Genomic DNA, 12,844 nt, shown 5'->3' with positions numbered 1-12,844 from the left:
TAACTGCCACCCTGCACTTTTGTTTACTGGGCCCAGGAAAAGCCTGATGTTTCCAAAGATAAGCTCTTGTGGTTACTTTTGAAATTGCTTAAGGAAATCTTAAAATAAATGCAGGAGATGGAACTAAATGGCTTTTCTTGATAACTTGTGTGGTTGTTGGACTGCTTCAGAGGGTCCTCAAAATGCCCTGCACAGCCCGGCTAGGGGACACCGGTAGAGCAGCCACGCCTGAAACCCACCTCTGACAGGACGGGGTCTGCGCCTTGCTGTGCCTGCCCGCCAGCCTCGCATGTGCCTGTTAGATGCGGCCCAGACAGCGTGTGTAGTCGCAGGGCTGTGATGCGTGCCTAAACACACTGACGCCACGGCTAAAACTAGTTGGATTTAAAAATTCTAAGCCGTACGTGGTTCTGCTCCACACCAAATTCAGTAAAAAATGGACAGCACCGACAGGATAAAGCTGTCAAGGACGGTTTCCATTTTTTTAATAGCTTTGCCTTAGAGGAGCAGTTTCCAGAGACCAGAGTCACTCTCTTGCCCGATGGCACAGATGATTATCATCAAGCTTCCAGCAGTGTGGCCCCTGGGTGCTCCACTCCCATCTTCTTGTCTTACACCACGTCTTTGTGACTGAGCCATACCTGGTTTCAGCTGCCCACATAAGAAAGAACGTACGTAAAAATGCTATTTCTCACTCATAGCAGTGGCTTTATTATGAGAACTTAGGCTTGAGCTAACCCGTGTGGCACATTAGCTGTGGGTTCAACGAGGAACCTGGGTTGGCGTGAAACATTTGCAGTACAATCCTAGACTTTTTTTTTTTAACTTGAGCAACTTCAGAATGTATTTGCACTTTCTGCATCAAAATTCTACAGTTACCTCCCCGGGCTGTACAGAATTTCTTTAGCATGTAATACTGATGTAGAAAAATATGATACTCTATCAAAAATTGCTTGTCAAGCCCGTATTTTACAAAAAACAGACACTCTTTTGCATGTACAATTCCTTGCCAGAAAAGCCACATTTGTGCAGGAAGATGTTTCCCTTGCCTTGTTGTGTCATTCCTGACTTTATCTGAAAATCACAAGCATAACGGTCATTAAGCCCCAGATATGTAGAGTTGGTTTTGCTGCAGCTGAAGCCCGCTGGAGCTCCTGGTAGAGCGGAGTTTTGGGGCATGAAGCAGCTCTTGATCCGATAGGGGCTTCTGAGAAAGTGAAGTCATGTTTCAAAGCACTGAAGTTCCCAGTGTTGTCGGGTATTTCCACTGTCTCCAGCATCGATTTAAATCCTGGTACAGTAGCCTAGGAGCAAACACAAGATTTGAAATGGTTTGAAATGTTGAGTTCAGCTGTGAAATAGTCTTTATGTAATGGGCTTATTTAAGCCTTCAGTGTAAGGCAAAGTGTTCTAAACATAAGTTTGAGAACATGGACTGAGAAAAGGGTAAAGTTTTTCACATTACAGCAATAAGACTAAACCCCCCAAACCCCTGAGATGAAACCAGAGTATTTATTGATGATGGGGTGCACCCCGGGCTGACCAAGAGAGGGAATCCTGCAGTTACGCTTAGGCCTAAGCCCCCGGCTGGCAGCAGGCAGTGCCTGCGCTGAACGGATGTTCTCTAATACCAGCTCCCACCAACCTCCGTGGAGAAGCCACTTTGCCCAAGGAAGTAACTGCTGCCACTGGCCATGTCCACCCATCCTGCCTGGGGCTACGTGGGTCCCAGCCTCCACCTCCTCGCCCTTCAGGACCTCTGCGGTGTGTTTCAGACACCTCAAGCTAGCATCGCCGTGGTCCAGCCTCTTGCCCCAGCTGGCTCTGCCACCTAGGTCGGATGAGTGCTTGTCTCTCATCCAACACTGGGGACTCAAGAGCTGCTGTATCAAAAAAACTTCCTTTCTGCTGACTCATGTTTTAAGATACCGTTTTCTTCTAACTCTGCTAAAGAGCCTTGACAGCTCCTGTGCGTGACTTGAGCGAGTTCAGCTCACTGGTCTGTCAGGATGCAGCCCCACTGCGGCCAGGAGCTCAACGCAGTGAGAGACGACGCTACGGTTAGGCCGCGCACTTACGTTGATGACGTAGGTCCCAGGCAAAAGGAGAAGGAAGTACTCCCCTTGTTCATTTGTTCTGTAGGGGCAGATGTGCGGCCTTCCTTGGGCTTCCACGATGGCGTTGGGAATAGGATTCCCGTTCTTATCTGTAACCTGGCCCTTGACACCTATGAAGAAGGGAGAGGCGAGAGAGCTGGCAGCCTGTAGCTGCGGTGAGCATCCTTCACTGGAAGAGCCAGGCTGGTGGTTGCTGGATGCACTCTATGGCTATTTCAGTGATTTTGAGCACATTTAATATCACTAGTCACTTCTGTCGTACTGAAGGGAACTAAAATAGAAAATCCTTCGTTGTTGTTAGTGGTTTACCCTCACATGAAGTTTGAAAGCAGTGTTGTCATCTCTGCTTCTGAATATCATTTGCTGAAAGCACCATGTATGCTTATTGTTCGTGTCTTTTACCGAAAGGCTTCAATCTTCAGTACTTTTTTTAAATTTAAAATAAGTCAGCCTCTTACCTAGTACTTCCCAATGGCAGAATACCAATAATGTCTGCTTACGAAATGGTTTCCCTAAATTCTCACACACAGCCTTCAAGGCGGTGCTGGCATTAAGCAAAGATAAAACAGCAGTCAGACATTCTGAGCAACAAAACACAAGATAAGCAAGATTTCCGCAAACCCTTCAACTCGCTGTAAAGCACCACTGCTTCTCTGTGCAGCAGCTCTCTCTTCCAACTCTGAAGGTGAGATCACACCTGGAAAAGCCTTACAAAAATACCAAATCCAAGCAGCAAAGACCAGTGAAACATTGCCCACATGCACACATAGATTTCGAGACCGCTGGAACGGGTTACGGGACTCCCCGAGGCAGGAAGGAGCGAGTGGGGGATGCATAAGCCAGCCCTGGGGCCTGTCCCTTGCTCCTGCCCCAGCAGGCTTTGAGCCCCCTACACCACTGTAGTGGTGCTGGTCACCTCCCACGTGTAAGCTCTCCTCCCCAGCCCCAACCTGGCCTTGCAGCACTTGCTGTTCAGAAGCCACAGCTCCCAAGTTGATGCCAGAGCTCCTCCCCTGCGAGCTCTGACACCCAGCCAGGCTGCTGAAGAGCCCCCACTTTGCCCACAGACCCGGCTCAGCCTTAGCCCCCTTCCCCATTCGCGTACCCACCTAGGTGTACTTGTTTTATGTATTCGATCAGAGCAACCTTGTTGTCTTGCCAGAACTTTTCCAGCTGGTCTTCTGGAGGATATTTACAGCATGACAGCTCCAATGTAATTTCAAAACATTGTCCCCAGACATAGTTGTAATCTTGCATTCCACCTTAAAAGTCAAATAAAATAGTGTTCAGCTGCAAAGAAGCACCAAGTCGAAGCTAGAAGGAATATAGCAGAGTTAAAGTGTTGGTACTTGCATCACACCTGTAACGAGTAATTCTGATAAATTATTTGTCAGTGCCACACCTGAATTTACTGCCTCCTGTGGAAAACCAACTTAATTACTCCAGTTACATGTAGAGCGTTGTGTTCTAAAGCACAGTGGCATTTCGGGAGTGATTACTACGGCTGAGGAATGGTGGGCCTTTGACTTAAATTTGTTCAAGTACTCCCCACTAAACAGGGGCAAGTACATTCACAGGCTGGCATGGAGTTTGCCACTAACTCCACTAAGAGCCTTTTAAGGCTCTGAATCCAGACTGTGAAAGCAACACGCAGCACCACAGTATACAGGACCCATATTCTGTTTGGCTACACATAAACAGTAATGAAAATATTTCTCTCATTAATCAAACATTGAAAAAAAAAAAGATTATAAATAAACAGAAGATTGTTTTTTCTTTCTGAAAGGACAAGGCCCTGGTACCACACCAGTGCGTGGGTGTACTCTACGCAGACCTTAAGAAAGGGCACAGCAGCAGCCCGGCAGCAGAGACTGCCTCGTTCACTATGTAACTGCTGACTGGGAGAGTCTGCAAACACCCACCTCCTGCTTGGGGAATCCGCATGAACATGGTGGCTTACGCCCCTTATCAGCCCCCTGCTCTGGGCACGGTCACAGCCCTTCCATCACCAAATATGGCAAGAGAAAGTGGGAACATCGTATCCGGCGCAGCTGAAAAAATATCACTGACGTTCTTACCTTCCAGCTGGTACCAAGAATACCCGTTGGTAATGCCTTCTGGAAAGGTTTGCCTGTTGTCACACCCAGTCCCCTTGTACATGCTGGCATGGTTGAAAGAATAAGTTTTTGCCAGGTGAATAAACACATCATCATCTGGAGATCTGCTATAGCCCTTCAAAGTGCCGGTAACTGCAGGATAAAGATAGCCATTCTGTAACTCTCATTACTGGCAAAACCTACAGTGCTGGCTTACGTGCAGGATAAACGTCTCTCAAATAGCCACGTCAGGCAGTGAATTTTGATGGGTTTATCAAAGTCTGCCCATCCCAGCTGGCAAAACTTTGCCGAAATCCTTATTAATTTTGCTTTGGTACAGCTAATGTTCCTCAACTAAATCAGCCATGGAGAAAAGAGTTTGCTACTAGCTCACCTGTGTTACCATTATCAAAGGTGTAACTGGCAACCAGGGCACCCCCGTGCAAGTTTGCCGAAAGAACAAATGTTTCATTTTTTATCCAGTTCATTACTGCTTGAGTCTCTGGCTGAATGTCAGCACTGTTACTTTCAAAGGCATCAGGGAAATTTCTGTTCAGATCTTCTCCGTTCTTATTGTACCTTAGAAAGAAAGAACACATTCCCATTACTGTTCTGCCTATAGACACTTCCACATCACCAGCCTCCCAGCACTTAAGGTCTGTGGCTTGCTAGCGTCTTCAGGAAACAGGCAAGATGACCATTGCAAATCTTCTCAAGCATTAAGAAGATGGACTTCAGTTTGCTTTCTGGCAGCACTGGGATTTTCACAGCACACAATAAAACAATTCTTCTATTGTATTTTGGGTAGAACCAGTAATAACATTTAACACATGTATAGCATGTACACACTGACACGTACGTGAATTAGAAAAACCTAAGCCAGATAAGGAGGATGTCGTATGTTCTTCACACTAGTATAGAAGACCAAGGTGGATGTGGACATGGAGCAAAAAATTTGACTCAAACACAAGATATGTTCTCTTCCCCCTGTACCAGAAGGTCCAGCCTGTGCAAATGCTCTTCCTTTTTTGCTCAGACAGGTCAGTACAGAGAGTAGAGAGGGTATTTAGCATCTGCTGTATTAATTTTTAAACTCAGTTACTTAAACTCTTTGACAGTGAGGGGATAAAAAATACCACCCTCCATAGAAGTCCTATCTATTTGCTGAGGAATGGATTTATTTCCTAATAACAAGGGGGGACTGCACTGGTCACCTAGAGAACTAAACTACCTAAACTACCTTTTCACTAGCTTGTTAAACTTTTTCTCCCCTTTTTGGTCTCTCCAACAGCTAAATTAAAGAATGCAAAAGTAGCACAAGATGCAATGCTACGTTATGTTTTCTTCTGCGTAAGTTTTTTCCTAGCACTGGAGTTAGCGCAGCACCTATTACAGCCAGCTCTGCTTGCCTAACTCCTCCCTCTTATTAGATCTACATTCAACATGATCTTTAAACACATTTCTAGAAGTCCACTCAACAAGCTTAGACACAACTTTTTCTCATTAAGAAGAGTTACAGAGTTCTCCAATTGAAATAGATCCCTGTGGGTGGAGTTTTCCTTTTTTTTGTGGGACCCTAAAGGTCTAAATAGGTTATTGTGCTTCTATTTGCAGTCTGGGTCTCCTGCCTAAAAGGTTAGCTCATGACACCCTTCTGACCAATTTTCTCTAGCCGCACCACATATAAACACCAGTCTGACTCAGTCTTCCAAAAACTCTATGCCGTAACAGTGTGTCTTCAGAACAGCACCGCCAAAATTAGCCCTAACACATCCTCTAGGCTACCCTCTCCACCAAGGATGATTCAGTCTCTTGGCTATTTCCAATTATTACTCCCCACCCATTTCCTTTACCTGCTCCCACCTTCTAAGCCACCCTTACCTTCCTCGTGTGTAAAAACAATCAGGTACTTTTGTAGCTTCAAATCCGTCAGGATTCATTGTTGGCATGATATGAATCCGGGTATTATTGAGCAATCGGGTAATAACTGGGTCACGTCTGTAGCTGGTCACCAGGAAGTCTATCAAATGGAGCAGGATTTCTCTCCCAACAGTCTGTATAAAGAAGCATAGATTTTATTTTAAGTCTGCTATAGAAGAAGAAAAAGGAAAAGAAAAAAAGACCCACCACCTTCCACTTACACATTTTTCTTTCTGGATTACACAGACATAAAAGGCATACAAGAGTATTCTGGTCAACGCTGTTTTTTTAATGCTCTCCCCTAAATATATTTTCAGTAATTTAATAGATGAAAAGAGTCACTGGAGGGTTTTCACATGGCTTTTAAACCCAGATCAACCAGAGCTTTTTCTGTAATGGGAAACAGACTGTGTCAGCTGTGCTGCTTAAATCCTGCAGGGATAAGGACTAGCCTTATCAAAAACTGTAACTGCAGAGCCTGCCTGTTAAAGATCCCATGGGCCTGGAAACGCACCGTTGTGTTACCTCAGTTGCCCTGCGGAGTCAGCTCTGTGCCGATGCCCGAGGGACCCTGGGCCCTGCAATGCGCATTGGTGCTGTGCATCACCACCTGGCAGTGACATTTGGTTTGGAAGAAAGGAAGGAAACACCTTCCATGTTTTCCGGGCTGCTACAGAGCGGGACTTTTTCTTGCTGATCCCCTTTTACGGGAAGTCAATTTTAATGCAGGATCAAAAGAGACCTCATAGACACTTCTGTTATATTCTCTGTTACATTGCTTTATTTTAATGCTGTGAACACAAGCATTAGGGAAACCAAACAGGTATATTACATCCTTAGAGAAAGATGCGGAAGGACATTTGGGTGCAGACTTTGGATCAAGGGAAGGCAGCGGCAGAAAAAAAGCTAAATAAGTATTTCTGTTCATTTAAGTTTGTATAGGCCATGAAAGCTGGCAGGACATCTCCCTTTGGTCTACTCTATCAGATTTCAGGCAAAATAGTGGCAAGTTCCAGCTCCAGTGAGTTAAGAACAATCTATTCTACCCCAGAAAACACCAGTAGAGTGTTCACTGGACCACACTTTCCAGCAGCACTTTCTGCAGCACTGTGCCCCACGCCACAAGGGCGCTGTAGGGTTCCTAAGCCCTGGCTGGGATGGGAACAAATCAAGACTTGCCACTAGACATGCTCTGGAGATAATTTATCTCTACTTTATCTCCAAGAACAAAGCCTGGTAAATCACTGCAGGCTCCAGCTCAGAGCTACAGCATCTCAGTATCTTTTAGAATGAACCTTGCATCACTAAAGTGGAAATACTGTAAATAATTATTTTTTCCTAAAGCAAGGAACATGGAGTGGCATTACTGGAGGAACCTGGTATCACAGATAAACATCTTGCTTTCAGACTGGTACAGGCTAACGTAAAAGGTAGGTGACATCGGGCAGGGGAAAAGGAATATTTCTCCACTGCTATTTGCTGCACTAATATATTTTTAAATTTTCACATTGGTGCATTTTAAGTGGCAAATCCTGCTCTGGGTGTTGAGGTGAACAGGAACACAGACACCGTCCAGCAGGAGCTCTGCCTGCAGGAGCTGGGTTGGTACGCGATGGGGCAAGGAGGGCTGGGTGTAACTGCCTTTCAGGCTGGGAGCAAACCGTATCTTGCCAGTTAGCTGGCAATTGCTGTTTAGTCACAGGAGAAACAAACAAACAAACAAACAACATAGTATCAAACATGACTCCGCTAAGTTGCGGATCGCACTGTTTTAAGTGTCGTACTTGAAGGCAGCCATGGTCTCTGAGTTGGTACTTAAACCATTCTGCCATGCTCTTTGAACAGGGACAGAGAAGGATCTCTTCCCAGTCTGCCCCAGAGCAGATTTGTTCCCAAATTTTCTAACCCTTGCCTGTCACCTCCTGATGGTCTCCTGCAAGCTACCATCCAGTAATCCACTAGTGGAAGCTGTGTTACACAAATGCATTTACTGTCCCAATAACTAAGTGGTTCTTTTTCTAAACACTACAGCAAATGGGCTTTGGCAAGGTGGGGAAAAGGTACCTAATTTCCTCCACCACCAGTAGTTTTCAAAACAGCACCTGAGTACATGAAAGCAGACGGCTCTGCAGGTTTGATAAATTTACTCCATGAAATTTAAGAAGGGACGCAACAGAACCTGTCTTGTACAGGCAGCTCAGTTCCAGCTCTGGGTGATAGACATCTTGGGAAGCATACAGAGCAGGGGGGAAGAAAGGAGGGGAGAAAAGTCAGCCAAATCATGGCCCTGGGCATGAGAGATAAAGCTAGCAGACTCAGAAGCAACAAGAACAGCCCTACCACAGAGACAGCTAAACTACAGACAAGACCAGACTGCTCTCTGGAGGAACTGGGAAAGTGTCTTTGCTCCTACCATACTTCAGTGCCTGAAAAAGTCATCCAGAAAAGAAAGGGCAGAGAAGCAGGAACAGGAAGGGGAACAAAGATAAAGAAAAGCAACAAGAGAAGGTGGTGGAAAGGAAAATGCTTATGAAGAATGGAAAATGACTAGTTTTTCATAGATTACATTCTTTGCACTTAAGAGCTAAACCCAGATTTACTTATATATACAGTATTTTAAAAACTAACCCTATGTTCTAGGATTCCTTGTGTAGCTACTGCTGTACTTGAGTACTTAGTACATTAAACAATTCAGCTAATCTCTGTCACAGAGGGTTGGTACTTTGATAATTCCCTGGTGGGGGAAGAATATATTTATTACCACTCTGTTTCGGTGGTGAGAGGGGTGGTTTTATTGTGGTGCAGAGTACGCTGCGTTTCTTGAGAAAGCACATCTGGATGTCTTTGAGGGGGGGAAATTTTCAATTCTGGGAAAGTATAGCTCAAGTTTTGACCAAGTCCTTGGAAGTCACCTCCTGCCCAGCCAAGCTTTACCCTGTTACTAGAGAGGTCAGCTGTACCTGTGGAGGAAAGTTATGAGGCATTTAGTTTTACTTTAGAGTTTCAAATAAAGGATCTAGACACAGTGGAGGTAGGTTGCTGACAGACACCTTAACCTGCCTCTACTTTAGTGCAAAGATGTATAGAGCAGGGGCCTTTATGTGCTCTTTGGCTTTGAGAAGACATGATGAATATTTGGTTTTAATTGCAGTATCCCAAGGGCAATGCCCGGGTTCATTGTTCTGCGGTGGCTCAGATGAGGGGTGACACAAAAGCAAAGGAAAACCCTTTTTCCCACCTCTAGGGAGACAGACATTAAGTGTCTCTGTGCACTTTCAGCTGCCAGCTTCCTTGCATGCCCCAAAGGGAGAGCGTCAGCAGGAAAGGCTTTCAGCGATCCTCAGGGGAAGCCCTGAATGAAGCAGCATGCTACGTCAGGGCATGGCTCAACACTGGAGAAAAGGGTGTGACTGCCATTTCTGTAGAAGTACCCCTTAAACTTGCTGACTATGACTTCTGGCATGGCTGGGTCAGCACCCTGCTCAGCTACTGAAGGGCTTACTCAAGAAGCCCTAGCGGCAGCCAGTTAAAAGATTAAGGTTAGCTCCAATTGCACCTGCACCGTAACACTTCACTGCAGCACCCCTGTTTTTAAAACGTTTTTGTTACCACATGATAGAGACCTAATACCAGGGGACTATGGGTGGATAGCCTCTGCCTATTTTTGTGATTAAATTATTTCTTTAAACGCGGCCCAGTTTTTAAGTTGAACTATGTTGAAAGAAAGATCCAAACCATCAGGTAGGACCTGTTTCAGAGCAACACAGTCTGGCCAGCCTCCTTGCTCCAGCTCTGACTGCTCTAACAGACCTAGCGCAGCATACCCGGCGCAACCCCGCCTAAGGAAGTGGAGTTACAGCAGAGAAACCAATTGTCCATCCTGGTTTACCACTTAAAAGAGAACATCTTGTAAGTGGGGCACTTAACACTTGTACAGCACTAATTGTTATGCAGGGCTGCGACACACCGCACTGTGTTTGTCCTTCTTTACTAAAATACACCAGTGTTAAAGCGACTCTTTGTGCAAACACAGTTTGGCACGTATCCATTTATTTCTACAGCAGTAATCGCTATGGAAATGAGAACTATTACATGTATGACAGGGAATTGCAGTTCCTTGGTTTATCACTGAAGGAAATGGCAACATAAGGCCTGCTTTTGAACTAGTAACTGGCATAAGATGTTGCCACCTGGACAAATTCCACAGGCTTCAGGCTTCTCAGCACAGGCTTCACCTGGTTGAGAAATGGATCACTTTTTCTTTTCCCACTCAGAAGAGTGGGAGGGAAGATAAGGAAGAAGGTAACTGGGGTGACGCAGCAGCCCCACCTGTACTGAAAGAGATCTCAGCAGTATCCAGCTTTTTTTAAAAGTCTGAGGTTAGCAAATAGATTTGGTTTCTTTGAATTTTGAAATCTCTGGTGCTTCCTACCTTCTTTACATCACATCAGCTGATGCTGAAGCCAGGTGGAAAATAGTTCACTGCTCCATACATATTTTTTATTCTCTTTTCTAGAGCACATATTTGTTTCCCTGCCACACCACTTCCGATTATATTGCGCAGCACAAAGGACGTAAGAATATGTGCTGAAAACTCCTTACAGCAGACTGTACAGTATGTGGACACAACTCTTTTTGCCCAACCTGGTGATTAAAAAACCCACGTTTTTTAGTAGTGGCATTTTGATAGTGTTAATGGAGCTCCCATTCATTTTTTTTAGAAATGAGAGTGAGAAATTCTACACAAGACTCACTAGTTTGTTGTTTTTAAGCCCCAATTTTATTGATCACAACTAAATCTAACTCAGCCACCCAACACCTAATAAGTCACCATATCTTAGGAAACCCTCTGTGGATAGGACTATGTCTGTGATGACATGGAAAATAGGGTCTAGATGCTTAAACTTAAAGCACAAAATAAGCTGGCAAGATAAATACATCCTTTCATGTAGGCTAGCTCTGTATGATCAGTACAGGCTCAGCTTCACGTAATAAAAGAGGCAAAATACTATTACACGAAGAAAAGAAAATTATCAGAAGTGGATGATTTAGGAGAAAAGGTTTGGTATCAGCATTACTTACCATCCTGGGAAAGAGTTTGTCTTGTGATGGCCCAGTTACACTATAACTGCAGAAAGTTAAGGAAGCCATATACTTAATACATTAAAGGGGCCAAGCAGAAAGGCACGGGTAGTTTACATTTTGTTCAGATGTGCTTTTCCTTAGAGTTTTCCTACAGTGATATACATGGTTTAGGAACAGTCTTCTAATTAGATCCTGTGGTTCAGTTGTGTAGATTGGACTCAGGTCACTGGCACAGCTGGTCAAAAGGTGGTACTTCTGCTCCATTGACGACTTAGGAGCGTTTGGGGTTTGGTTGTGGTTGATGTGAAGTGGAGGAAGTTTTTCCACCCAGAGTGAGTGTACACACTGAGGAAGAGCAGATCTTTCAAGTAAGGGTACAGGCCTAGGACAAGGGAGGCTGCTGGCTAAATCAGAATGAGTGCTGCCCCAGAAGAGCAGGAAACCTCTCCCTCATCTTCCCCACTGCAGACTTTAACAACATTTCACAGACTTGTGCATTTTGTGCAGTCTGTTAGTGCATTTTGATTATTAAAGTCTCACATAGCTGCAAGTGACTGAACTACCTCTAATTATCAGTTTTAATCTGTCTTGGATTAAACAAAAAGTACTGCTAAAAATGGCATCCAGCTTCATACAGGCACAGAAAGAATGGGAGAAGTCTTTTGTTGCATCTCTGGGGCAAAAGTTCACCTTATTTGGCAATGGTGATCACAAAATAAAATCATTTAAACCTTGGCTGGTCACATCTTACAGTATTAAGAAAAATTAACTGACTTAAAAAAAATCTTTCCAGTTCTCAAAAAAATACTCTCTTCCTGATGTTGTGTACTTACATTATTTTACTAGAACTTTCCTGTTGGGCAGCTCTCCAAATAACCTAAGTCTTCTTCCAGCAGCACATGTGAACAGCCTGCACACATGCAGTTCAGGCTCCCCCCAACTTTTAGGTTTTAGGAGCAGCTGGTCAGCTGAGTCAAAACAGAGAAGTGTCATTTGTGTGACCATGACAGGTTAGAAGGGCAGCATCACCAACCAACACTTGAGAACAGAACTTTTCTCACTTTGTACTGTTTTTGGCAAGCATCACTGAAGCACAAAAGACCTAACTAGATCAATGAAATCTTGCAATTTTAAGTCATGAAAGACTGTGGAATGCAAGTTGAAGTTTGTCATACAGTTAGTGCAAAGCTTATCTGCTTAATATATTATAGGGGTAGTTGAATCTTTCCCCAGTGAATAGTCTAGCAGAATCTTAGATTATGGGAAAAAATATTCAAGTTCTCCAATGCCTCCCTATATGAGGTATTCATTTCCTGCCATCTGAAATACATTTATGGTCAGATAGGAAAAACAAACACCAACTGTGCGTTATATCCATACACAAAAAAGGAATTAGGCAAAGATCATAATGAGGCCTGAAAAGGAGGAATAGCTCTCTTTCCAGAATCTTCCCTATGTGTCTGCTTGGTCTAATGAACAAGCTAGAATGTAGCATGGCACTTCGTGCGATATGATACCTAGGCAGCTCAAGGATCAACCCTGCTCAGACAGACTCAGATATAGTGCCAGATACTTCAAAAAGTCTCACTTCATTGCCTCACAAAGTCAAGATAAAAATTTAGATCC

General features: G+C 44.3%; 1 protein-coding gene across 5 annotated transcripts in view; it reads right to left on the bottom strand.

The window, feature by feature from the left end:
* Positions 1–455: 455 nt before the first annotated feature.
* CPM (carboxypeptidase M) overlaps positions 456–12,844 on the bottom strand; it is a 33,831-nt gene continuing 21,442 nt past the window's right edge. For 4 of the 5 annotated variants that reach the window (XM_075080847.1, XM_075080845.1, XM_075080842.1 and 1 more), the window contains 6 exons: positions 6,095–6,267; positions 4,608–4,792; positions 4,196–4,366; positions 3,227–3,379; positions 2,079–2,227; positions 685–1,304 (listed from right to left, as the gene is read on the bottom strand). In XM_075080847.1, the coding sequence (XP_074936948.1) occupies positions 1,071–1,304; positions 2,079–2,227; positions 3,227–3,379; positions 4,196–4,366; positions 4,608–4,792; positions 6,095–6,267 (1,065 nt within the window). In that variant the 3' untranslated portion in view covers positions 685–1,070. Of the gene's footprint in view, positions 652–684; positions 1,305–2,078; positions 2,228–3,226; positions 3,380–4,195; positions 4,367–4,607; positions 4,793–6,094; positions 6,268–12,844 lie in introns of those variants that run through there. The other variant, XM_075080843.1, reaches the window with a different exon arrangement.

The sequence above is a fragment of the Phalacrocorax aristotelis genome, chromosome 1, assembly GCF_949628215.1.
Source record: "Phalacrocorax aristotelis chromosome 1, bGulAri2.1, whole genome shotgun sequence".
NCBI classification, from domain to species: Eukaryota; Metazoa; Chordata; class Aves; order Suliformes; family Phalacrocoracidae; genus Phalacrocorax; species Phalacrocorax aristotelis.
Note: the sequence above shows the minus strand (reverse complement) of the source record. Positions and strands in the feature narration are given on the sequence as shown.